The sequence below is a fragment of the Sycon ciliatum genome, chromosome 10, assembly GCF_964019385.1.
Source record: "Sycon ciliatum chromosome 10, ocSycCili1.1, whole genome shotgun sequence".
Classification (NCBI taxonomy): domain Eukaryota; kingdom Metazoa; phylum Porifera; class Calcarea; order Leucosolenida; family Sycettidae; genus Sycon; species Sycon ciliatum.
This window is the reverse complement of record NC_088652.1, coordinates 6,499,410-6,526,675: the sequence shown is the minus strand read 5'-3', so window position 1 is coordinate 6,526,675 and position 27,266 is coordinate 6,499,410. Positions and strand designations below refer to the sequence as shown.

Below are 27,266 nucleotides of genomic sequence, written 5' to 3'. Positions count from 1 at the left end.
CTCCGAAGGAACAGGACGACCCGATGTAAGAATAGTAGAGCAACTAACTCGATACGATTGTTCACCAAACCAATGTGTCTCCTGAAGTCCTGCAATATCCACAGCCAGACGGGAGAGTTCCGCGACGACCCGTTCGATTTTCTTATCCTCCACGACTTTTCCTGTTACAGCTGAAGTTTCAATTGGGCCTCAGCTTTCCACAAGTGACCGGACATTCCAGGTGCCCACTGAAAAATAACGTCTACGTCCTGTACTGTTTCGAACCTGCTCATCTCGTGCAGTCGCGGGGGTTGCAACTCCTCACCGAACGAAGGGCGCGCGGAGAAACTTGAGGTGGCAACATCATGCGAAGCCCTGGTCCTCAAGAATCTTAGTCCGCGACCCTATCTACTTCAACAGGTCCTGAAATAACCTGGGACGACCCTGGACAAGGCCAGAGCCGCCCCAGAGTGGGGAATTCTTGAGAAAACTTCCACACACACACACACCTGGTCCTGGTCCTGGTATACACTGTCATGTAGGTCACGTGTTTCTCGTTTCCACACACACACACACACACACACACACACACACACACACACACACACACACACACACACACACACACACACACACACACACACACACAAATAGTTAGCGGGACTACCAGCTAGATTCACGTGAACTTGCTGACAAAGTTACGGAGGTAGACCTTGTTTTCATGACGACACTTCGACACAAGTATGTATCTAATATTGACTGAGTACGAGGTCAATATAGGAAATAAAAGCTGAGTAAAAGACCGAGGCGAAGCCGAGGTCTTTTACGAGGTTTTTATTTCCTATACTGACCAAGTACGAAGTCAATATTAGATTTATCACGAGAAACAGTCCGTACTTCAAATTCCAGAACGATAACCTCATGAATCTCGGTTTTATGATTGCACAACCGTTGCACCACGGCCTACTCATGCAGTGACCAGGTGACAATGCTGCACTAGGCACCGTTCAACTGCGCAACCCCTAAGCAGTCAAATCTAAGCAGTCAATATAGGCCTAAGGAGTGAAATATGCAGGAATATTTGACTGCTTAGGTATGGCGAAAATCTATGTGAGTCAATACTAAGGGAGTGATAATTCTGTATTATTTTTTATTTCTTTTCAGCCAATCCACAAGCCAAAAAGAGATGCGTAGACGGAAGAACCGCACTCTTGGTGATATTGATCGCAAACATGAATAATTCCTCCAGGCCATTGAGCACCCCATCACGCTATTATCTGTGGTGAGGAAAGTGCTGACATGTATTCCGAACCTTCAAACGCGGACAGCAGCAGACAGTTACGTAGGGGAGTCCCAAGCAGTTTTCAGACCAGGCCGCTCAACAGCAGACGGTGTGTTCTAATCTGTGTGAACGCGCAATGCTTGGTGATTGGTCATATTCAGCAGCGCTGCTGGATTTTAGTGGTGCATTCGACACCCTGGTAAGGAGTACAGCACTGGACAGGATGATGGAGGCGGGGGCGCAGACATCGACTGTATCACCATTGATTTCAAACACAACAGCCAGAGTAAAAATTTCCAGCCAGCATGGAGAGGCCTTCGCCACGAACATTAAATTCGTGCAAGGGGACCCGCTATCGCCCACTATGTTCAATATGTATGTCGAAGGAGCCATGCGGAAGATCGATGCAGTTAGTAGCCTAGCAAGAACTCAAGATGTACCCTCACCTTCAACACAATACGCAGATGATACAAATATGCACGCATCATCGAGGAGTGCTGTGGAGACCATGGTAGCCACATGTGAGCTGATCTTCAAAGAAGACAACCTCAACCTTAACGTACAAAAAACCGTATATTTATAACTGCTACCCGCACTGATGCATCGTGGAAAACGGTCAAGCTCTTTGGTTCCTTGCTGGACTCCACGGAGGATGTTGCATCCAGGATCGGTGCAGCGAACCGAGCATTCGAATCGAAAGCATGGAAGCGGCATTGTCTGGACTCACGGCTTTGCATGTTCTCGGTTTTCATTGGTCCAGTGCTGCTGTATAGCTGCGGCCTGTGGACCCTCACGAAGCGACAGAATGAACAGCTAGATGTATGGCAGAGAAGAAAGCTCCGTTATATCTTCGGAGTCCACTACCCTCACTACATATCCAACCAAATCATGTATGAAAAATCTAAACAGCAACCAATCAGCAGGGTCTGCAAGAAAAGACGTCTCCTATGGTTCGGCCATGTTGCTCGAGAAGGTCCGGGCACGGCTTCCTATGGCGGGCTACCCATGGCCATCGACACGTCAAGGATCAAGCGTCCGCGAGGACGACCGAGGCTTCAGTGGATTGATGTGGTGAACTCCGACATCTCCCCTCTTGGACACACGCTCGAGGATTGCCTCAACACTGCACGGGACAAAAAGCCATAGCTGGACTTCATTGACAAAATGTACCTACATTAAAAGGCGAGTTTGCTCCGCGATAGGCTGCATTTCTCCTCACATCTCCCATCTACACCATGGCTGTCGAATACAAATTTATCACTCTTATGTTCTTCCTTTGTTTGATTACTGCTCTCTCGTTTGGTCCTCCGGTCTATCCTCCGCTCTTATGCATCGGTCAGAAGTCACCCACCGTAAATTACTTCGATTAATATTTCGCATGCCCCCTCTGACCTCCTCTCAGACGCTGTACATTTTGGCTTCCTCTTCCCCTCTCTCAGAACGCTTTCCCCACTCGGCATGCAAATTCATTCACCGTATTAAGCTTCAACTTGCTCCTCCTCATGCACTTGCGCATTTAAGCTGGTTCAATAATAGCTCGCGTACTAGATGTTCTCTCCATTTCCCACTTGCCAGGTCATCGATCCTTTTAAAATCCCCTCTGTTCAAGTCCTATTCTCATTGGTCTCGGCTTCCGCAGAAGGTAAAGTCTCGTGACACCTTCGCTGCATTTTGTTCCATTCTGCCCACGCCTAAGTTGAATTGAATTGGATTCGTTGTTTTCCATTGCTAGCCTTATCTTCATGCTGCTCTCTCCAGGTTCCTATAGTACTCCTTTTGTTTTGTTTTCTTTTCCCTTTCTTCTTCTCCTTCTTTTTCTCAGTTGTCCCCACCATGGCTGGTTAAAATCGCCCGCATCACATGCTTATTGGCACTATGTCATCGTGATTGTGGATGATGACTACACCATAGCTCAGTGGTTAGAGCATCGCTGGCTACAAGCGAGGGTCCCTGGTTCGAGTCCTGGTGGTGACAGTCAATTTTTTCTTCGGACTTTCCCCATTTGTCTCTTTCCCTCAAACCAGTTAAAATAATAATAATAATAATAATTAAAAAGCTTCCGTGGAGATAAAAATGTAATCAACGCAATAAATAGAGTAAGCTGCGTACTCAGTACAAACACCATAAGCAAAACTTGTTTTCATGTATAATAAATAAGCTTGTTCCTAAACGTTTTCGTCGCCATCTCATCAGAGGATTACTGGCAAATCAACAAAAGCTCTTAACTCAAATTATTACTTGCATTGTGCGTATATATATTGAGTTAAGAGCTTTTGTTGATTTGCCAGTAATCCTCTGATGAGATGGCGACGAAAACGTTTAGGAACAAGCTTATTTATTATACATGAAAACAAGTTTTGCTTATGGTGTTTGTACTGAGTGCGCAGCTTACTCTATTTATTGCGTTGAATAATAATAATAATAATAATAATAATTATCCATATAAAACCGCTCTGTGAGCGGTTCTGAAAAACCTTTACTGGTACTGCCCCGTCGTAAAAGTAAGAAATTAGAACTGGTCCATTATCCTCCCAAATGCGAACTGATCCACCTAAATCGCGAATGACGGGACCCGAACGCACCAGTAGCACGAGGTCGGGAGGGCACAGGACAGCAATTATCATAGAGTAACACCACCTACCGCTAGTACAGTACATGGCCTTTGGTCCGGACCAACGTCCCCATCTGCATCCACAGGTAGGAACCTCACCTTCCAGCCGCAAGTCGAGAAGGTCTGCGGTGCGGTGTTCGGCAAGATTGCCGCCTTCAGACATGGCCGAAAAAACCTAACACCTGAAGCGAAGAGGACGTTCTATTTATCCATTGTGCAATCGACTCTCGACTATGCCAGTAACGCTTATCTGCACTGTCTCAGCGCCACCCTGTTCAATAAAATCGTGACGGTCAGTCACATAGCAATGAAGAAAGTTTTTGGGTTTGACCGTATGATGTCTACTGAAATTGTTCTCCGCAAATATCATCTCTATTCTTTTGAACAGCGCACAAATCTTAAACTCTATGTTTTCGTGTACCGCTGCTTGACCCCACATCTTGCTAGTCCCCTTCTCCAATCCTTGTTCCAGCTTAGGGCTGCTGTGCCTGGACACCAGGCTCGCACGCGCGGCCAGGCACAGCGCGCATTAGTTCTTCCGCCTGTTTCTACGCAATATGGCATGCGTTCTATTTCTTTCCTGGCGGCAGACAGATGGAATGCTCTTCCCACTGACTGCCGTCAGGCCCCGTCTCTTACTCTGTATGTAAACATGGTAAAAATTCACCTAGGGTTCCCAGTAAAAAGGCAACGCCTGTTGGGACTCCCCTAGTAAAATAATAAAATCTACTACTACTACTACTACTAACCTCGTGCTACTGGTGCGTTCGGGTCCCGTCATTCGCGATTTAGGTGGATCAGTTCGCATTTGGGAGGATAATGGACCAGTTCTAATTTCTTACTTTTACGAACGGTGTCAACGTAGAGTGCGGTTGCATTTTTTGAGCTGAACGGTGTCAACGTAGAGTGCAGTTGCATTTTTTGAGCTGTGAACATGCCGTTGATCGACTATTCATATCCAAACGATAGCTACAAGCAAGGATCGGTAACCCCAAAGCAGGCATTTGGGAAGCCATGCTTTGATCTCTACGTTGAAGAGGACGACACAGACTCTCGGTCTGCTGGTGACTCTACTGGAGAGGCGAACGTGTGTTCTGCGGGCAGAATCACACACCCTACGGAATGCGGTCGAGATGCAGGCAGCAAGTCGCCGGTAAGTGACTTAGAGGTTATCTCGCCTCCCGAAGACACCATATTAGATGTCAATGGCCTGATCGAAAGCATCAAGACCGAAATAGTTGGGACAGTCAAGGCTGAATTGGCCGCCCTTCAGGAAGTTTTTTCAGGGATCTCCTCGGCAATCGTCAACATGCAAGGGGAACTCTCCATGATTAGAAAAGAGCAAGCTGACCTTGCACACACGCATACGCCTATTAGTACGGTGCAATCAGATTCCCGTATATCTGCGCTGGAGGACAAGTGTAAGGAACAGGAAGCGCGCCTCAAGTCAGTAGAGCATAATATGCAACACATGTACACTGAACCGACCCCACTCAAAAAGGCTGGCGATACCGTATCCAAGCCGGGTGCACGTGGGCTGCAAATGCAGCAAGCCAACCAAGGGCGCCTCAAGTCAGTAGAGCATGTACAACACACTGCACCGACCCCATTCAAAAAGGCGGGCGATACCGTATCCAAGCCGGGTGCACATGGGCTGCAAATGCAGCAAGCCAACCACATGGATACGACTACAAGTTGTAGCACTTGCAGATCCACGACCCAGCAGCGCGTATGGGCATCAGTGCTCAATAGCTCCAGTGACAACGGAGCATTTCTGCCCTCCTCCAAGCCATCGGTCACTGCGCAGCCACCTCTCCCACAGGAGCACCGCCAGCAAACTAACCAGCACCAACGACCCCAACAGCGACAACAACAACAACAACAACAACAACAACAACAACAACAACAACAACAACAACAACAACAACAACAACAACAACAACAGCGCCAGAAGCAGCAACAACAACAACAACAACAACAACAACAGCAGCAGCAGCAGCAGCAGCCAAACGATGAGGAATGGACTGAGGTTACTAACCGCAATTTGAAAGGATCACTTGGCTCACTCCGAAAACTATACTTTGTTGGTAACATTGACAGCAGCTGCACCGCGGATACCATAATAGCCCACTGCAAGCACAATGGTATCACACCAACAGCATGCCGCACCTTTCCCTCTCGTAAGCATATTGGTACAAAGGCTGCACGGCTTACGATCCGAGAGGACCAATGTGCACTGATCGAGAAGGATGGGTTCTGGCCAGCACCAATACACATTCGCCCGTGGGACTTTCGTGAAACAAACCAGAACACCTAAACCAATATGCGTACCTGTGCTGCTACCCGAAGAGCAAGAAGTCATCATTCCAGTAAGCCAACTCACCATATCTCACATTAATATATGTAGTCTCAGAAACAAGGTCCATCACATTCACCATCTCCTGCACCACCATAAGATCCACGTGCTATCAGTGAATGAAACCCACCTAAAGAGCAGCATACCCGATTCTAGTGTTCATATACCAGGCTACGATCTATATCGCAAGGATAGAGATCTACATGGTGGAGGGGTATGCATTTATGTACATTCTGCTATTCACTCTATCAGAATTCCCATCACTGAGCTAGGAGTGGAGTGTGTCTCTGTTCGTCTTCGCCTGTGTACCAAACCTAAGGCTATTGAGCTGGCTGTGTGCAGTATATATCGTCCACCGAGTGCAACTGTCGACTTCTGGAACCTGTGCAGTCAGCATCTTGACGTCATCAGCCGTAAATTTAGCAGGATTATTGTACTAGGGGACTTTAACACTGATGTGCTACAGCAATCATCAAATAACCACCATTACAAGCACCTGTCCAATCTGTGTGAGGAGTTTCACCTCCGCAATGTCGTGACTTCACCAACGCGACTTGCCAAGACATGTCTGGATCTAATACTCGTTTATGCTGCCGCACCACATGTTAAGACAACTGTAGTATCTGTAGACGGCGTGAGCGACCATGATCTCGTTCTGACTAACTTCTCCTACAAAGCCACGCAGCAAGCTAACTCCCGCCTCAAATTCGTGCGCAAACCGCTCCCACATGCAATTGACCCCGCTACACTCTGTGATGATATCGACAGCACTCTGGAGCCTCTCCCCAAGTCAGCTGATGTCAATGCACAAGTCACCCAGCTTTAACACTGTATTACTCGAGTTTTAGACAAACATTCACCGATCTGCCCCGTGGTCTCACCAGCTTTCAGTAAACCGAAGCCTCAGCCATGGGTGACACCTCAGTTGAAACACCTCCTCCAGCAACGAATCCACCTACATAGAAAAGTACGCACTCACCCGTCAGATCAACAGCTTCTGCAGAGGTATCGTGCAATACGGCGAGAAGGCACTCTCCTCAACAGGCAGCTGAAGTCACAGTATTACATCAGAGAGTTCAAAAATCGTCGCCACGACCCACGAGGCCAATGGGCCATTATCAATAGCTTGTCTGGTAGAACAGCAGTGAGGGCTGCCCCAGCAGCCACACTCGCCGATCTGACAACTACCTTCGCCGAGATCGTCCATGACCCTGCCAGACCAGTCGAGCTGCCCCTACCCGTTGCAGACCCCAATAGCACTACTCTTTTGGAGTTTGATACCGTCAGCGTCGATACCATCTCCAAGTTGCTTGAATCTCTGGTATCCAACAAAGCCACCGGCTCCGATGATATTCCGTCCTGCATCCTGAAATCCTGCAGAGATTCAGTCTCGTATCCGTTAACTGTTATCGTCAACCAGTCTCTTCGCTCTGGCATCTTTCCAGCTGCCTACAAACATGCCCATGTCTGCCCTGTTTACAAATCTGGTGATAAGACCTCAGCCACCAACTACAGGCCAATCTTGCTGTTGCCTATCGCGGCCAAGATCCTAGAGAAGGTTGTCCACAAGCAAGTCACTTCGTATTTCACCCAGAATCCAGACCTGTCAGCCATACCAGCTGAACAATTTGCGTACCGCTCACCCCATAGCTGTGAGGATGCCCTGACACTTTGCATAGACAGATGGAACAGAGCACTTGACAACGGTGACCAATGCGGAGTAGTCTTTGCGGATATGAGCAAGGCGTTTGACCGTGTGCAGCACACAGGTCTGCTGGGAGAGCTAGCCACCACTGGCTTAGGCGGCACTGTCCTCAAGTGGTTCTCAGACTATCTCACGAACCGCAGCCAGCAGGTTACTGTCAATGGTGAGAAGGGTGACACCAAACCCTGTACAAGAGGGGTCCCCCAGGGGTCTGTTCTTGGGCCTTTGCTTTTCTGCGTCTACATTCGCCGGGTACCCGATATATTTCACCAGTGTGTCGTGCAGCTGTACGCTGATGATATTGCGTTCTACGTATTCGGCTCTGATGTGGCTACAATTATGCTACGCTTGCAGGATAGTATGCGGTTGCTAGAGCAATACCTTGATGAGAAAGGCCTTCTGCTCAACCCCACTAAAACATAGTTCATGTTGATACGACGTCCTGCCCTGCCTGCACTGAGCCCAGCCCTGTACCTGACCTGTAAAGGTATTGTCATTTCCCCTGTCTCTACTGTGAAATACCTCGGTATACTAATCGATGAGCATCTAACGTTCCGCCCACAAGTAGAAAAGGTGTGTTCAGTGGTCTTCGCTAAACTAGCCTGTTTTGCTCATGGCCGTCGCAATTTATCAGCTACAGCTCGGAGAACTTTCTTCTTGTCAATTATACAGTCTACTCTAGAATATGCAAGTAATGCGTATGTGCACTGTTTGAAAACTACCCTATATAACAGGCTTGTGACGGTCAGCCATATTGCGATGAAGAAGGCATTTGGTTTAGATAGAATGACCCCAACTGCATTAGTTTTACAACGGTGTCATCTGTATTCGTTTGAGCAACGAGTTAATTTGAAACTATACGTTTTGGTCTATCGCTGCTTGTCATCAATTACTAGCCCCCTCCTTCAGTCACTGTTTCTCCTGCGTTCAGTTGGCCCGCACACAAATGCTCGTACTCGTGGCCAGGATACAGCTGCCTTAGTATTACCTACTGTACATATTGGGTATGGACTGCGCTCAGTTTCTTTTCTGGCGGCAGGTCGGTGGAACACTCTTCCTCCAAACTGTCGTCAGGCACAATCTGCTGGTACTTTTGCTCACCTCACAAAGATTCATCTAGGGTTCCCTGTAACAAGGCCATGCCTGTTGGGACTCCCCTAGTCAAATAATAAATACTACTACTACTACTACTACTACTACTACTACTTTTACGACGGGGCAGTACCAGTAAAGGTTTTTCAGAACCGCTCACAGAGCGGTTTTATATGGATAATTTCAGCTCTTTTTCCGTTCCCTCCCCACCCCAACCCCGAAGATAAACATGATGACCACGCGCGATGTACTGTATGTAGCCATGAGACTGCAATAAAATACTGATACATACCAGCCCTCCCCGCCTCGCTACCCCGCACACAGATACACAAACATGCGTATGCACACGGCACACACACGTGGCCACGCACACATCCGCACATGCACACGGCACACACACGTGGCCGCGCACACATACGCACGACACAAACAGGAAATTCTTCATATATAATGCCATGCAAAGCAGTGGCCACCGTACTTGAGGAAGTCAGTTGTGAAACAAAAATAATTCAACTACAGCGTGTAGACAAGCTGACGGCCAAAGCACAACATAGCAAACATGACATTTGCCCAAGGATTGCAGTTTGCAGACCACGCCATGGAAGCAGCGAATACAGAATGTAATATCATACAAAGTGACAAGAAAGGAAGTGGCCATCATACACCAGAAACTTGCAGAAAGTCACACATCCAACAGATAGAGAAGTGAACAGCAATCTGATACAGCCCAGACAGGACAAAACTGACCTGATACTCGTCCCAGGATCGCAAGTGGCAAATCCTTTTCAATGCATAACATGCACGTGTACGTTAGACGCATGGACAACATCTGACCGTGTCGCCACCATACAATGTCATGACATGTTTACCCCACAAGTTACACACATGCACAGTAGAAGCACAATGAAAGCAATGGAAAAGTACGATGTGGTTGCTGAAGCATCTTCACACTTCAAATTCAGACTTCAATGTGGTCGTCACGGGATGATATACCTGCAAGATACAAGTGATGAAGAAAGAAAGCAGAAGGTCGTGAGGTAGGCTATGAGTAGTCCTTTCCCAAAGATGCCATAGTTTTTCGCAACTTATGCTTTTCGCAACCGTGCCAAAACAAGTGCTAGTTGCTGAAATCGCATCCATATTTTCAGAAAAAGCTCAAAAGTTGCCAACATCGCAACTCAAAATTGGAGAGTTCTTGTGCAAAACCTACAAAACAGGGAGCAGAAATAGCAGAAATGCAGCGATGCTGCGACAGCAAACTCGTACACCCCTTCCTGCTGTGAACCACCATTTTACACAGTGCCAGTAGCCTGTTGCATGTATCCTACATGTACATGTACATCATTACAGTGCACGAAAAGGGAATGCACATAATTATCGTAACTACCGTTGATCTACTGTTTCTCAGAAATGAGCCTGAAGGCAGGCGAGAAATGAGCGAGCACGAGTATGTATTTGTCCAACAATGCAACATGTAGTCGGTGACTTGACCTTTCGACCCCATGCCATGGGGGCAAATTGCGCCAAGGTTGCGGAGAAATTGCGAAATAGTTCCGAAAAATGAAGAAAGTTGTGAAAGTTGCGATTTCTTCCTAAACACCGAAAAGTTCCGAAAAAAGTGGCGAGCATCTTTGGGAAAGGGCTAGCTATGAGACACCACAAACGGGTCACCTACATGTATGTTCAGGGCTAGTGCACTCACACGCAGAATTGTCATAATCGAGCATTTCCCAAACTGAGAAGTGCAATGAAATCCACTTGCATGCACAGGAGCAATTTTGCAATATTATGATGCGCAATTCGACACGATCTGCGATGCTGCGTGCGATGTGCCCTGCCGTCATGATGGTGACAGTCACCGCGGTATGTTTTGTCAACGTCGCCCTTGCACTCTTCTGTCAAGTCCAAAGTGCTCACATACTTGGCAATGTCTTTGCAGTGATTAACTTTTATCCTAGTTATGTCACGGGTAACTTTAATGAAGTACCCGCAGGCCGTGTCGATCCGCACATCGTCCACTCTCTCATATACTTGGCCTGCTTTGTCTGTGTATCCATTTCATGTGCGATCCACAAAATCGACTAGACAGTGGGTGCAATACGCTCTCTATCTGAAGACGTTCTTCTGGCGACATCTCGCCATGTACTTGGCCTGCTTTGCCTGTGTATCCATTTTCATGTGCGATCAACAAAATCTCAATGCACTACAGAGACTAGACAGTGGGTGCAATACGCTCTCTATCTGAAGACGTGAACCATTAAATTTGTTGGAAAAGTTATACGTACACCTGAAACGTAATGAAGTACAGGAATAGAGAGATTGACTACAATACGCTCTCGACCTGATATAGTGATAACGTGTTAGAAGGTAACAGGTCTACAGTCCCACCGTACCCTTCCGACACGACTGTAGACCAGTTTTTTTGAGAAGTTATACGTACACCTTAAAAGTAATGAAGTACAGGAATAGAGAGAGTGACTACAATACGCTCTCGACCTGATAACGTGAGTACAAGACACTCTCCACCTGATAACGTGTTAGTAGAAGGTAACTGGCAACATATCAATGGGTTGCCTTACCGTGGTCTAGAGGAAACGTCTTCGCAGCAATATTTTCCCTCCAGCGCATTCAGTCGCCGACGCGACATCGTTTACTGGGCCGTTCCAGTTGCGGAAGACATTCGATTCATCGGGCCAATTCAGCAACAGGGCCGTGGACACACAGGGGGCAGAGGAGAGACATTGTTAGTGGACAAGAAAATAATATCCAGTGGCAAGTGGCGAGTGCCGCACGGATGTCAAGTTGTCATGCACAATTCAGCTACTACTTACGGTCCAGCTAGTCCTGCCATTGCTCGCTCGTCCTGGTTCCTCCTCGTTCGTCTTCCTGCACGTCTGCTCTTCTCCTTCCCCACCGTTGGCTTTGCGGTACGGGGGTGCCGGAAGGAATTCCCACCATATCATATACATGAAGTCCCACCATGTCTCCATGTACATGTCCACGGCCACGTAAGCAGTTTGTATAGTACCGGAATGAGTTCCCACGATGTCTCCAAAGGCCTAGAGCGGACGTCTTTGCAGCAATTCTTTTCACCCTGCACATTCACTCCGCCGACACGACATCGTCGACAGCGTTTACGGGGCCGTCCCAGGTGCAAAAGGTCCACGTCAGTAGTTCTCAACTATTTAGCGTACGGGATAGTCGCCGCGACAGCGTTTAAGGGGTCGTTCCAGGTGCAAAAGGCATCCATCAATGGCACTTTGCAGTACGGGGTACGGAAAGGGGCCTCCTCGTTCGACTTCGTCGACTTCTGCATGCAGTTCTCCTTCCCGTCGACCGAAAGGGGTCTCCTCGCAGTTGTCCTTGCCGTCAGGTCCACGTCATGCAGTTCTCAACTATTTCGCGTACGGGATAGTCGTCTTTGTCGTACGCGGCATCGGCGTTTACCGAGTGGCATTGGCACAAAGCAGACCGTTGACGGGGTCACGTGTCAAAAAAGTATCAACAACGTGTCGACTACGTGTCGACCACGTGTATAGCGGTACACTCAGCGGTACACTAATTCTCGTGCCATTCTCGTGTCACAAAACTGGAACATCGAGTACCAGTATGGAAAGGCTTCAGACAGCAAGACTTTCCAATAACATCGGTGTAAAAAATATGGCACGTACTTGTCAAGTGCTAGAACCGGTATTATGTTTTTTTTTCGTATGCTATTCTACCTGTAAGAAAGGGTTTGCTCTCCACATTTCCTCGTACTATTCTTCCTGCTGCAATCTATTTCACGACGAAACAGTTGACAGATGCGTAGAACCCATTATTTGGGAGACATGCGACCTGCAGTATTATTATTCCTGTAGCTATGCAGAAGACGTTACTTCAGTAACGCCTGGCACTAGCCAGGGTCCACACAGCTTTAATTCCCGTAGCTATGCAGAAGACGTTACTTCAGTAACGTCTGGCGCTAGCCAGGGTCCACACAGCTTTAATTTGGTGTTTGTTTGTTTGTTTGTGTCACGCCTGGCGCTATCCCGTATCTGTACCGTACTGTACCGTACCAGCAAAGACAGCTCGCCACAATATTTTTGTTTGTGCCATCGACATGCCTGGCGCTATCCCGTACCTGTCCCGTACCATCAAAAGTACGGTACCATCAAGAGAATGAGTATATACCGTATATTCTCTATTATAAGCGCCGTGCTTATATTTTTTCAACACCCCTCTACCCCGCGCTTATATTGGAGACCGCGCTTATATTGGAGACCGTGCTTATATTTTTTCAACCAATACATCCATACAGACCAAGAAGAAATACATGCTAGATATCATGCATGCAACATTGATTTCCACCAAGACCGTGCTAATAATAGAGACCGTGCTTATAATGTTTCGAAAGGTGCTCACAGTGTGCTAGTATTAGAGACTGTGCTAGTAATGGAGACCTGTGCTTATAATAGAGAATATACGGTATGCGAAGTGTATCGGGGGAATGCATTCAGTGCAGTAACATTTTGTGTGGATTTGTGTACGAGGCCGAGATCCCACTAGCAGGCTGGCTGGGCCGCCTGTCAACCAGCAAGGGAATCGCATGTAGGCCGATAGCATAATAATTATAACGTATATACAGTTATGAGGATCTATGGCAGGGAGTCATATTATGTAAACGACTCGCTTCAATACACTTCCCGGACAATCCCGAGCCTAGTACGAGGACTATACATTGTGTGAATTGAGCATGACTTCTTGGTTTCAGGCGTACACATTTCCTGTCTCACAAAACGTTCTCACTACATAGTACTGGCGCACACCCAGACATAGCCCGCAATGCCTTGTGACTCCAAGCGCACTCGAAACGATCTTCGCATGGCCACAGTTACCAGCTAAGAAATCCCTTATCGCCTCAAGCACCATACACCATTGTCCGCAGTCTCCCGTATTGTGCAATCCAGCTGTGGAATTCCCTGCCGCCAGCTCGTCTAGACACCGCCCCAACTCGCAAAAATCTTCCAAAATTTAATTGCATCGTCAACGAATACCTCCGCCGACAGGATTGGCGAAGGTCCACGGACATTCTGCCTGTCGACCAACCTGCATTCTAGTGCCTCGTCAAGGACTACCATTGCTACTAATGCGCTGCACACTAGTACTAGCTATTGTTGGCCTTTGCTTTATTTTTATTTTGCTGACCCTTACAGCTCTATCTTTTGTTTTTGGTGCGGGTTTCTGGCCGAGATGCGGAGACCTCAGGTCGGCAGAGCCCCATCATCACTGCTGCACCTCTGTGCAGCCCCTTCTCAGTAGTTGTCACGTTTGTCCTTGTCTCAGTACCATTGTCTTTCTTTGTCATTTTACGAGTTGGGCATGTGATTATAAAAAAAAGAAAAAATAGCAACAAGACCAAAATTGAAAGGCCGCAGCCAGATGTGACTGAAAACCACTTGCGGGAAGCCAGGATCCGTCCCCCAAAGTAATGATCTCGCGTCTGGCAACGGGATCAATTGCCCGGTGGCTGCTGCGACTGTAGGCTAGTGTAGCTACTGCAGTGGTGGCCTCTTTTGCTGAAGAAGGCATGGTTCTTCACCTTGCGTGTTTTGCGTGCAGCGTTATCACCAGCACTAAATCGTCACTGCAGTACCCCAAACGTCTTCCTTTGCAGTTTGTTTCATGTGTAAATCAGGCTCGCACCTTAATCAATGGATGACATAGCTTCTTGCTGGTGTCTTGCACGAACCTGGGGCTTGGCGCTATCATTGGTTGCCAACAGATAGATAATTTGTTCAAATTGCAGATTGAAGGTTTTTTTTATAGGAGGGAGGATTTCGTTTGCTGGAGTTTGAAGTTAGTGCTCGTTTCGGACGATGTCCTCAGCTCCTGTTTCTTATCCTGAGGTTGTTGCGGTTTCATCTGCTGGCTTTCCACGAGTAGATTCATGTTGTGTCACGGAGGGGACCTCTCCTACTCTCGAAATGGTCTGTATTTATCGGGTTGAGTGTCTAGTCTCGCAATCATCAACCCGTCTTGCTAAATCTCAGCTTAAGACCTCTGCGCTACAGTTTGCTGCGCCTTTGATAGAATCTTCCTCCCGCTAGACATGTTCTACTGCTGACATATGTTACTGTTGGGTATATGACTACAATGTACCTGACAAGGGACCACGTTAACTTTTGCTATAGTTAGGGATCTCAGCGCGTGAACTGCGCAGCCAGTCTGCGCAGGTGAGATTTTCGATCCCAAATGCGTCCAGTGCAGAAATCGTGGAAAAGAACATTTTTTCGAAATAAATCAAGTTGAAGAAGACAGTGGAAATGGCTGAATATTGCATCCAGGAAAGCACGGTCTACGGCCATCTCCAAGCTACCTATCTCCCAGACACTCTCTCAGAGGAACTATGGAGGGTCAAAGAGCACAATCTTTCACTCTTGGACGCAGCGTGAACACCTCTTCTACTGAGCGCGATGTCTTCTCTCCGAGTGATAATGGCGGCGATGTTCGCGATGGCTGATGCACTGAAAATCGAAGTTAGGACAATCTAACCGGAAAAAAACTCTTAATTTTTAACTGAATCTTCTCTAAAGTGGGTTCTTGCCGCATGGAAAATTTTAGGAAAATCGACCGGGGCAATATCGCCTTGGCCACGCTGTCCTTCGGCGGGAATTACAAAGTATGTTCGAACGACGATGAAGATGACGATTCCGCTAATGTCCACCGCGTCCCCTAATGTCGAAAATCGATCGTCGCCATTTTTCTGCTGTGTCCGCGAGCTGCACTCAAAACTCGAGGACGCAATGTATGCGCAAACACCCTGCGCACTGCACGCGCTGAGATCCCTACTATAGTGCTGCTGAGTATTCCAGGACTATCCAGCCCCAAGCCCTCCCTGTGTTTAAATCTGCAATGAGCAACATTCATTTCTCACGGACACTACGCTATGGGACCTGCTTGCATCTTGTCTATTCATGTACATGTATGCGTCACAATCCTGACACGGGTTCTGCAGTTCACTGTCCTGGACCCTCACTGCTGGCCTGGGGGCGCAGTGAGGGGATATGATGTGTCAAACAGTACTCGGCAGCTGTTATTGTCCTTCCTCTAACAGGTCCATACGCTATTGCTTGGAACAAGCACGGACGCATCTATCTACGGGCAATGGCAAACTACATGACTGTACAGTACATGGAGTTACGCTCCAATGACTACCACCTGATTAGCTATGCTGATGGCGAGCTACTCGCAAGGAACGCAGTGTCATTTGAATTGCGCAACCTGCTGCTAGCTGCTCCGGTAGATGGTGCAGTCACGCAGACCATTGACGCATCCGTTGTTTATCAAGCATGATACACCAATCGTACCAACAAGTAGCTATTGCTTGAATGTGCCACTACTAGAGTGGATATGGAACATTGAGGGGGGGGGGGGCAGCTGCTCCTTTTCACTCACTACCGGTCAAGGTTCCTGTTCACGGCAGGCTTACCTTTGACCAGTCTCTCGTTCGTAGTTATTGTGCTTCACGTCACACGTCCTGCGCATAGCAGACGACCTGCTCCATGGTCTTTCTTTGTTACGCTCCATTGACAGCCCAGGACATCTGCAGGTTGAGTCGTGCACGCCAGGTCCTCTGCAGATACCAATGTATGCTAAATCAACACCAAGACTTAGAGTAGGCGAGCAAAAAAGAAGAAAACGGGTAAAAGTAGAAGTGCAGGGCTAGTACTTTGTACGGAATCAAACCAACAGTCACACCAACATTACATGTATCGTGACAGACGGTGACAGGAACGAATGTAAGCAGCCTGTTCTTTTCCGTCCATTTCTGTTGGTACAAAAAACCCAAGCAGGTGATAATAAGCTGTTGAGCAGAAGCTAACCAGAGATGTACTAATATGTGTACTGTCTACAATTGTACTAGCAGGTGACAAACAAAGCGGGTCACGGAGTGTTGATCACACTGTGTTGATCACACTATCTAGTACCACGGACATCGCGAGAAATCATCGCTACGTGCAGGTAGCTTGAAGTCTCTTGTTCAACTCAAACGATAGTTGGAGGTTACTTCTTTGACCATATGGACGAGTGAACAAGTTTGCAGACGTTTCGAACCGAGACACGAATGGCTACATCACAGTCACAGCCGTGGCTGTACATCGTGATATTAATCTACCTCAATTGTTGGTGTGCGCGAGCGAGCGCCGCGCAACAGGACGGTAAGACATTATCTTATTAATATTGTATATGTTGCAATGAGTTTGTTGGTAGCCTCAGCAATAACCAATTTGTGTTATACCACATCATCAGGAAAAGGTCACAGAAATAGGAGTGCTAGTTCAAGTACACAACTGTCTAAAAATAGGATATCTTGAGTGCCGCGGACCACCAGCCTGTATGTATTTGCAGAAAGCGTGAATGTAGGCTAATGATAAAAAACATTAAAATATGGTTTCTAGTTTTGTTTTTACCAGCTCTCGACGCTGAGCCACACACCCGATAGATACTCGCCCTGAACATTTGTTGTAACCTCTGTTTTTTTTATGAACTTGCCCTGTACGCTAATTGGACGCGGACTGCCATTCTGGTTAGCATTTTTGAAACTCTCTGGACTGCATGCATTGTCGCTTTGTTCAAACTCGTCTGCTTTACCACTCTGAAGTATGCCTCGCGAAGCTTCATTCCGCACAAAATCACTTGTTGGCGGGCAACTCGCCAGCACTCAATCCATCCAGATATTCCAGCGCATCATGTTCTATTTGCTTTCAGTATACAGTCTGTTGTCACATCTTAGCAAAGACCCGTCCACTCGAATGAGCAATGCATTCTCACACTTAAATGCAGTGGTTGTTTGAATACTTCATTTTTTATTTTCGTTACATCCATGTCTGCAGTCTATGAACAAGCGTTTCGGAGTTAGCAACTTTAGTATCGCAGAGAGGAGGAGAAGCTATGCGGCACCCATTACTTATTGACTACGCATGAACTTAACATACGAGAGAGATAAGTGTGGGATACGAATGTAAAAGGAAAAAAGTGTTCAGAAGAGTTTTCCAGACACTTCCATCAGTGAACGTCCCTAAAAAATGGTGGATTACTCAGTGAACCATTTATATTGGGACAGATAGCAGCGCAAACCTAAAAGAAAATAGCACTAAATGGGAATTACAGCGAAAAGCATGATGTTATCCTAATTGTGAGAATGAGGTTGAAGTCGCCACGGGAGCTGTTCGTATGATGTAGGTATAGATAGAGAAAGGAATAGACAGAGAGAGAGAGAGAGAGAGAGACCGACAGAGGCAGACAGAAAAGGAAATGAAACAAAGACGGACAGGGAGACCGAAACATAGAGTCAGGAAGAGAGAGAGAGCGATAGGTGAATGAGAGATATGGGAGAGAGAGAGAAAGAGTTGGCGAGATACACGTATAGATAGAGAAAGAGGTGGGGAGGTATAAGTACATGTATAGAGAGAGAAAGTTTTCTGTAGGCATGTAGCCGCACATGACTATGCACAATGGGAAAGAGCGCGGAAGTTAGTCAGGCGTCTATGGCAAGACATTCAACTCAAGCTGGTGGGGATAATGCTGTGCTAAGGCTGCTCATGTGCGACGATGACGCGACGGCATAGCCGGCAGGGGGCACATGGCTGCATCTTGACGTAGACCACGACCAGACATCAGTCTATACAACAGGCGGAGAGCAGAGACCTTTTGCTGAACAGTACGGCTGGGAAGTTTGGTACCTGGGCCGATGACATTAGGGGCGCGCAACTGGACAGCATCAAGCATGGCCAGGCATGAGGGAGGTGATCCCATCCCATCGACGAAAGTAGGGGGGGGGGGGCATATTCGACCATTGGATGGACAAATCCTTTGCAGACAGTCATCCTCAATCATCAGGCAATCTTCTTCTTGGATATCTTTACACGGAGCTTGACTAAGGAGAAGGAGGTTCAAGACTCCAATGCAGCTGTAATTTTGTTGATTAACATTACGCTAAGACACACGCCTGTGCACACACTCTCCCTACGCTGCAATTGTACTCTGGCACAGACCTCTCCTTCTCCCCACCACCATCAGTTCGCGCCTGGCGCCTAGTCAATCCTTGTTTAGAGGTATCTGCCACAGCAGGCTGGTACATCAGGTAGCGCATGGCGAATTGTAGATGACACGGCAATTACATAGCCCGATAAAGACGCACGTTTCGTCCCTGCTGGTCCAATGAGGATAACTTCTGATTCGATGTCTTCACACGGAACTGCACTTGGTAAAATAAAGTTGAAGACCCCAATTCAAATGTACTTATGTTGATGAATATGGCGATAAATACACACCGGTAAATATGGCGGTGATTACGCGCCTGCCCACACACGATCTCTACGCTGCAAAGTTACCCTGGCACAGCTCACCTTCTCCACCAATATCACTTCACGCCTGGCGCCTAGTCGATGAATGGTTAATGGTACTCAATATAGTAGACAGTAGATCACACAGCAACGATATACTAGTAGCTCGATTGTAAGGCACGTTTCGTCCCCGCTGGACTCATGAGGCAATCTTCTTCTTGAAAGTCTTCGCATGCAGCCTGACGTGGGAGAATGATACCTCACTGCAGCTGTACTTATGTTGATTATTATCTTGGCGATGGGCCTATGGAAGAACGACAGAGTCTTGCACTACATGGGTATGACCAACATAAACGTAGCGCAGCTGATCCAGCAGCTGCCTGATGTAAAGGTGAATCACATAGCGCAATGAGGTCAGTAAGAACCCGCCACGCAGGCACACAATGTGACAGCTTAGCAATGCGGCTGGTCAACCATGGGCCAGCTATCCAGGCCTCTTTTATGGGCAAATTAACACAATGGATTTTTTTTACTATTCACACAGCCCTACTGGAATACAGGTGGAGAACAAAAATAAACGAGGAAAAGGACAAAACATAGGGGATGTAGGGACGACGTGCTGATGTGCTGGGAGCAATTCAACCGACCAGAGGTCTCGGCGTCAGCGTTGCAACTAGGCATCGAAAAATGTGCGTGTGTGTGTGTGGGGGGGGGGGGGGTTGCACAAGAACAACTTCAAAACAAACAGAAACTAGAGAATACCACAAAAGAATAACTTGCTGCGAAATAATGAGAAGAAAATAATGACGCTCAAAAGCGCTAAATACGAAATTAAGAAAAAGGAAAATAATAAACCACACAGCGCTAAAGCTGCACCAAATAATAATTTAAATTATAACTAAACCGGGTGGAAAACCAAAAAATCATAACAAACAAGACTAACTAAATAATAAATTAATGATAAAAAAAATTAAATAATAAAAGGTAAATGAAGCCCAATATCATCAGCATAGCCGAACCAAGGAGCATGACCCGTGCCACAATCTAGAGTTCATCCGTAGAAGTCGGTAGCCATCAGCCAGCGTTGGTGCGTGAGGTACTTAAGGACATCTTGTTTGAACGTGTGGAGCCGCTTCAAGCTGAGTGGAGCCCTTATATTTTCGCTTGGCAAGCTGTTCCATACTGAGAATACAGAAAACGAGAAGGAGCGAGAAGCATAGGCAGGTGCTCTCCTGTCCAGGACTTGCTGCAGCTGCACATGGTGCTGCTGGCCCGGAGGGGGTTGACTCCGGGTGCGCCGAGCTTCTACATGGTTGGCTGGAGGGGGGATCATGGCGGTGAGCTGGGGTGGTCCTGGGATGCACTGGAGCTTGTACAGGTATACCAGCCCAGAGACAATCCGGCGGTGGCACAGGCTTTGGAGAAGGGCACCAGGGCCAATAATGGCCATTGCACGTTTCTGTACACGGTCGAGTCGGGCGAGATGGCTGGATGCAGCTCCCATCCACACAAGGGGAGCATACTGGAGGATGGGTCGCACAAATCCCTTTTGCGCACAAAGCCGGCCATGGTAATCTAACACCCGGCAAGCCCGACGGAGAACACCCAATCTCTGGCAGCCACGTGTCGCAATTGAGTGCAAGTGATCCCGGAATGACAGCTTTGCGTCAAATGTCACTCCAAGAAGCTTGATGGTGTTGGCTTCCGGAACCGCGATGCGTCCAAACTTGATGTCAGGGACAGCAGGGTGAGTTGCTTTCGTAGTCATCAGCAGCAGTTGCGATTTAGAGGGCTCGAATCTAATGCGCCAGTGTTCTCCCCACTCTTCAAGACGCTTGAGGCTGGATTGCAAGCCGGCAGTCATGTCATTTATATTGTCCTGCGTGCGGATGAGGCTGTAGAGGGTTGTGTCGTCTGCAAAGGAACTTAGTCGCGTCTCGGGCGACAGGCACTGATCCAGGTCAGACACATACAAGAGGAAAAGTGTCGGGCGAAGGATACTGCCTTGGGGCACACCTGCTGTTATGGGCGCCGGAGAGGATGAGTCGCCGTGGACCAGGACTGATAGTTTGCGGTTCAGGAGGTAATCCTGCAGCAAGTGCAGCAGGCAGCCACCATTGCCAACGTTCTTGGCTTTGAAAATCAGTCCAGAGTGTGATACCCGATCAAATGCTCCTGCTATGTCCACTGCCACCATGTGAGCGTACCCTCAATCGCTGACAGTCTTGAACCCCTCAGTGTGCAAAGCAGTGAGGATGTCGCACATGCCTCTTCCTTGCCGAAAGGCATATTGACTGTCGGGCAGAATATTGAAACGCTCCAGATAATTCACGAGCTGCTTGTTTACTATACTCTCCATTACTTTTGACAGGATGGATAGTAGTGAGACTGCCCGGTAATTCATGGGATCCGCGGAGGCTTTCCTTGAAGACTGGAACCACATGGGCCAGCTTCATTTGGTAGGTTGAACACCGTGGCGAAAGCAAAGTGACAACAGTTTGGTGACTGGTTCTGCAAGCTCACTGGAGCACTGAGCTAGGACTCTTGCTGGAATATTGTCAGGTCCTGTTACATTCGATGTATTCAGCTTGGCTAGACGGCGGCGTACATCAGCAAGCCACAAATGTATGCGGTCAAGACCATGGCGGTCCAAATGCTGCATTTCTGGCAGATCGTCTGGTGAGATGTCATCATCTGCAAGGCGACACCTCTGGGAGTAGTACCTGGCGAGGCAATTGGCCTTGGCTTGGCGAGTTGGATACTCTGTGCCATCGGTGTCTTTCAGCAGAGGTATCTCAGAGGCGCGTTCCATCCCAGCAGCTCTCATCATGTTGGACCACCACTGCTTGTCGTTAAGTGAGCCTGAGCGGAGCTTAGCTTTGACACCAGCATCATGTGATGATTGGGCACGCAGCAAAATAGCAGCTTTTTGGGCCAGTAGGTCGATTAATGAAGCTCGCAAATCTCCATCATCGGGGTGCTGACGCCACCGTTTCCATGCACGAGTCTTTGCTTGAACTACAGTGCTGCACTCAGGTGTCCACCAACAAGGGTCTGTCGTCCGTTCTGTCAGGGTCTTAGATGGTGTAAACGTGTCCATTCCGTCCAGAATTACAGTTGTGAGTTGTTCACATGCAAGTTCGGGGACATCGCAGACGACAGCAGCCCCGTCAAAGCTGCGGAAATGAGCCCTCAGTCTGCCCCAGTCTGCTTGGCCATAACGCCATACTTTCCTGCTTGTTGGCCGCTCCAGTACAGGAGTGATTTCCTGAAAGTTGGACAATACTACACAGTGGTCAGAGCGCCCGATGGGAGATGATACTGCTGTGTGGACAGTGCCAGGAAAGTCGGACCAGACGAGATCCAATGTGTTTGGCCCACGGGTTGGCTTGGTCACGTGCTGGACAAGACAGTGTGTTGCACTGATTCCTTCCAAGAACTTCCCTGCGATTGTCGTTCGAGAGCTGCCAAGCCAGGACGTGCTGTGAACATTAAAATCTCCAGCCAGAATCATGTGCTTATCATGCTGCCGCATGGTATCTATGTTTTGGTCTAAGTGCTCGAGTAGAGCTAGATCATTGTCAGCGCAGGAACCAGGGCGATAGGCTGCATCTATGACAGTTTTGCTGTTGCACTGGCCAACGGTGAGCCAGGCTGTTTCGAATTCAGCAGACTGGTACTGATCCAGATGCTGGTACGCGATGCCGGCTTTGATCCAGACTCCAATGCCACCTCCGTGTTCTGTTCGGTCTCGGCGAATCGGGCCACAGTATCCCGGGATCATAGATGCACTGTGAGAGCATGCCTCCACTGTTAGTTTCGTCTCAGTCACTATGGCAACATCCTCACCTGAGAGCAACAGGGTGCGCTGAAACTCTCCGAATTTGGACAGCAGCCCGCCTGCATCGGTCAGGAAGAGCTTCATGATTGCTGGCTGTCTGAATTCAGTTGTTGTTGCTTGGCAGACTCCTGTCGCTGGTGGTCTTTGTCCAGTTTCTTGAGCAGCGGGCTGCCGGAGTCAGGTGAATCCCCATGCCGCCGCTTGCGGTCGGGAGGCAATGGTGTCAGGTCGGAGCTGTGAGTGGCTGAGTCCTTGCCTGACTTCTTCGACAGCACAGACTGTCCATTTCCCTTTCCTGGATTGAAATGCAATAAATCATACGCTGGAGAAGAACTCAGAAAATGCGTGCGTAAAATAACGATTTTCAAACCCAACCCCAAAAAAACTGGGCGAGCTGTCCCTTGTCATCGGGCAATCTACCACGGCTGTTATGTACCCACAAGTTCTCAAGTGTGAAAGGCCTTCTCGCTTGTGACATTGTGTTCGTTTCAATGCAGTTGTATATCGACCCCGCCGTGCCGCTGATGTTTACGACGTGGTATACGCTACATGCGCTACGTGCGATTTGCTATGTGCGCTGTATTTGTATTTTGTATGTGTATGCTTTTCTGATATACGCTGTCATTTTCACGCTATAACTACCTGGTAGTTTTAGTGTTAGTTATTAGTTAATCGAAGTGAAACATACTGTTGAAGAGTAAATAGTTGTCCTCGTTCCGTGTGGTCGTTCGTTCCTGACAATTTAGAGAATCAGAAGGGTTCACAACATTTGACGACTACGCCAGGATCGAAGCGAGCATGGCAAAGGAACAAACTAATTTGGAAATCAGCTTTATCGCCAACGGCATTCGGTATGGATTTGAATGCGATAGGTTGATGGAACACGTGGAGAAGAGGCTCCGACAGTGCGAGGAGCGTAAAGAGCGCAGTGACAGATGGCAGAATCTCTATTCTAAGTCCGGTGGGCAGTGCTGACGAAATTAGACCATAGGAGAAAAGTTAGAACCCCGGTAAAGGGCGAAGACAGGGACAAACGTGTGGTGACTTCGGGAAAATGAACGTGTGGATGTCCTTGCGCTAACGGTTGCAATTTTTTCTTTCTTTTCCTTTATCATTTCATTCTATTTCCTTCTCAGGAAAGAATCTATAATATTATGTTTTCGCGCTAAAAGTCACCCTGGGGCACATCTTTTTGTCCGGTACAAATGGGGGAGCACTATTCAAGAGAGAGCGAGCTGTTCGAAAGAGGGTACTAAGGGAATCTTTAAAGGGCAGAAGCCTAAGAAAACACCGAGCCGAAAGCTTACTGTAAACTACTACGATTCACCTATACGACAACGAGAGCTGAGATTTTGATCCTGAAACTACGGGGGGAGGGCTTGAGAGGAGGGAGGGGATTATACTAATCAAGAGAGAGAAAATGAGCTTGGTGTTTTCACTGTCTCTTAGAGATTGGGGCATAACTTGAGAAAGAGTGAACTATACAAGAGATGGCTCTATTTGCGCGAGTACAGTATATTATGGAGATGTCTGTTGTATTCACCACTATGAACAACACGCGATCAAAATCCCGTTTCAGGGAGGTAAAAGAGTAAAAGGCAGTAGTTCTTAAAGTGAGAACGTTGAGTGCGGAAAAGTTCTTCTTCTGAATGCATAACCTGGGTTACGCAAATTAGGCGGTGGTGAACTTGTTCCATCCTTCATTTTGCTCCTTTTTCTGTTTACACTGCTCCCATATACTTACACTTGTGCTTGCTTCTGCATAATTTGTAATTCTGTATAGTGAAATGGGATGCCTGTCCATTGACCAGTGCTCGCACGTGGCAAGTCGATTGGACCTTTCGTCTTGGATTTCAAACTTGGACAGAAGCAAAAGCAGAATGTCAATCATATGGCGGATCACTAGCGACTGTGCACACAATGGCACAGGTGACGTGTGCAAACTTGACAGTAAAGGGAACTAACGCTGTTTGGGTAGGCTTGACTGGTACATGGACAGCTGGAGATTGGAGTGCTTGGAAATGGGAAGTGGCATCGTCCACCCATACGACGAGACTTCCCTGGTCATCCCAGTATATACTTCCGTTTAAAAATTCTAATTATACTCACGGATATTTGGATCCAAACAAGGGCTTAGTGAACTGGATAAACAACTTTCAAGTTAGGTGCCTCTGTCAACGATATGTGCCTAAAGGTAGGTCCTATATCCATTGATTAAACTGAAGGAACACCTCTAATGATCTAGATCGGTACCGGCCACTCCTCTGATTAAATTAGATATTCCATTTACTGTTGATAAATATGGTGGTAAAGACACACCTGGCAATATGGCGGTAAACACACGCCTGCCCACACACGCTCTCTAGGCTGCAAAGTTCTGGCACAGAGCTCTCCTTCTCACCACCACCACCATCAGTTCGCGCCTGGCGCCTGGTCGATGCATGGCTGGCGGTATCCGGCATAGCAGGCTGGTACATCAAGTAGCGCATGGCACATAGATGATGACACAGGAACGACATAGCTCGATTGCGACGTACGTTTAGTCCCCGCTGGACTCATCAGGCAATCTTCTTCTTCTTGGATGTCTACATACGGAGCTTGACTCGGGAGAATGAAATTGAAGACACCACTGCAGCTGTACTTATGGTTGATAAATATGGTGGTGAAGACACACCTGGCAATATGGCGGTAAATACACGCCTGCCCACACACGCTCTCTAGGCTGCAAAGTTCTGGCACAGAGCTCTCCTTCTCACCACCACCACCATCAGTTTGCGCCTGGCGCCTGGTCGATGCATGGCTGGCGGTATCCGGCATAGCAGGCTGGTACATCAAGTAGCGCATGGCACATAGATGATGACACAGCAACGACATAGCTCGATTGCGACGTACGTTTCGTCCCCGCTGGACTCATCAGGCAATCTTCTTCGTCTTTACCATATTTATCAACCATAAGTACAGCTGCAGTGGTGTCTTCAATTTATTATTATTATTAGACACAATCTCATAGCATGTGACAAGCATAGCTAATGCAGGGACAGAATCCCCTGAGACAAGGGCGTTGAGCCAGCCACGGCAATAGTAAGCCAGGAAAACAAAGCAAATATGAATTAAAGAAGAAAATGAATGGAAAATTACAAAGAAAAACGATTAACGGAAGTGAGCACTATCAAAATTCGTGCATCGCCCAGGTATTCGAGAATGTTCTTCGATGATAATTATTGCGTCTAGTTCAGTTGTGATAGTAGATCTTTAAACTGACCAATAGAAGAACAAGTTTTCAGACCGTATGGTAATGATAACCAATGAGAGTAGCCGGAAAACAAAGGGGACTTTAGATACTGGGCTGACTTAACAAGAGGCAGGGTGAGCGCGTTACGGGTTGAGCTTGTCGAAAACCAATTGTACTTCATCATGTGTGAAGGGGTTTTATGAAGAAATATCTTATGAACCAGTGTACAGAGATGGTGCTTATGACGAACGGAGAGAGGAGAAGTGTGTGCAAGTCGATAAAGGGCATCCGAAGGAAAACATCGATCCTTGTTGTAAAGAATTTTAAGTATAAATCTATGGTGGACTTCTAATTGGCTCAGAGTTGTGTCAGAAAGGCCACACCAAGCGGTATCGCAATAGTCGAATATAGGGAGAATATAGCACTGATAAAATAATAGTTTACACTGGATGGGCAAATGAGTGCAATGTGGTTGTAGTACCCCTAAGGCTGAACTGGTTCGCTTGCATACACAGTTGACATGTGCAGCCCAAGAGAGTTTGCAGTCAAACATCACACCTAGATGTTTGTGCTGAGTAACAACACGGATAGGCATAGTCGAGTCAGGGAAGAATAATGGTTGATCAGGAGGGGATGAAGAAATATACATGGCTTCTGTCTTGTCTAAATTGGGCTGGAGTTTCCACGTTTGCATCCACATCACAGTGCTGTTGATGCGATGCTGCATGGTAAGGAGTAATTGTGCAGGGGAGGAATCAGAACAGATAAGGCCAGTGTCATCCGCATACAAACTAACATCGGGGACAACTGAAGGTAGGTCATTAACGTAAAGCAAGAATA

General features: G+C 47.6%; 2 protein-coding genes and 1 long non-coding RNA gene across 4 annotated transcripts in view; 2 read left to right on the top strand and 1 right to left on the bottom strand.

Moving 5' to 3' along the window:
* The first annotated feature begins 4,806 nt into the window (after positions 1-4,806).
* On the top strand, positions 4,807-8,356 carry LOC135826575 (uncharacterized). The gene is made up of 3 exons (XM_065339179.1): positions 4,807-5,444; positions 6,481-7,017; positions 7,192-8,356. Exons 1-3 carry the CDS (start codon positions 4,807-4,809, stop codon positions 8,354-8,356), a joined length of 2,340 nt encoding a protein of 779 aa, XP_065195251.1.
* A 1,115-nt stretch (positions 8,357-9,471) lies between these two features.
* Positions 9,472-11,780, bottom strand: LOC135825886 (uncharacterized). Its single transcript, XR_010555161.1, has 2 exons — positions 11,605-11,780; positions 9,472-10,018 (listed from the first exon to the last, which is right to left on the bottom strand). It is a non-coding gene; the product is annotated as an uncharacterized LOC135825886 (long non-coding RNA).
* A 5,086-nt stretch (positions 11,781-16,866) lies between these two features.
* The window catches only part of LOC135825878 (uncharacterized), a 54,080-nt gene continuing 43,680 nt past the window's right edge, over positions 16,867-27,266 (top strand). The window contains exons 1-2 of one of the 2 annotated variants that reach the window (XM_065338516.1): positions 16,867-17,226; positions 24,978-25,388. In XM_065338516.1, coding sequence (XP_065194588.1) covers positions 17,133-17,226; positions 24,978-25,388 — 505 coding nt within the window. In that variant the 5' untranslated portion in view covers positions 16,867-17,132. The remainder of the gene's footprint in view (positions 17,227-24,977; positions 25,389-27,266) is intronic. The other variant, XM_065338515.1, reaches the window with a different exon arrangement.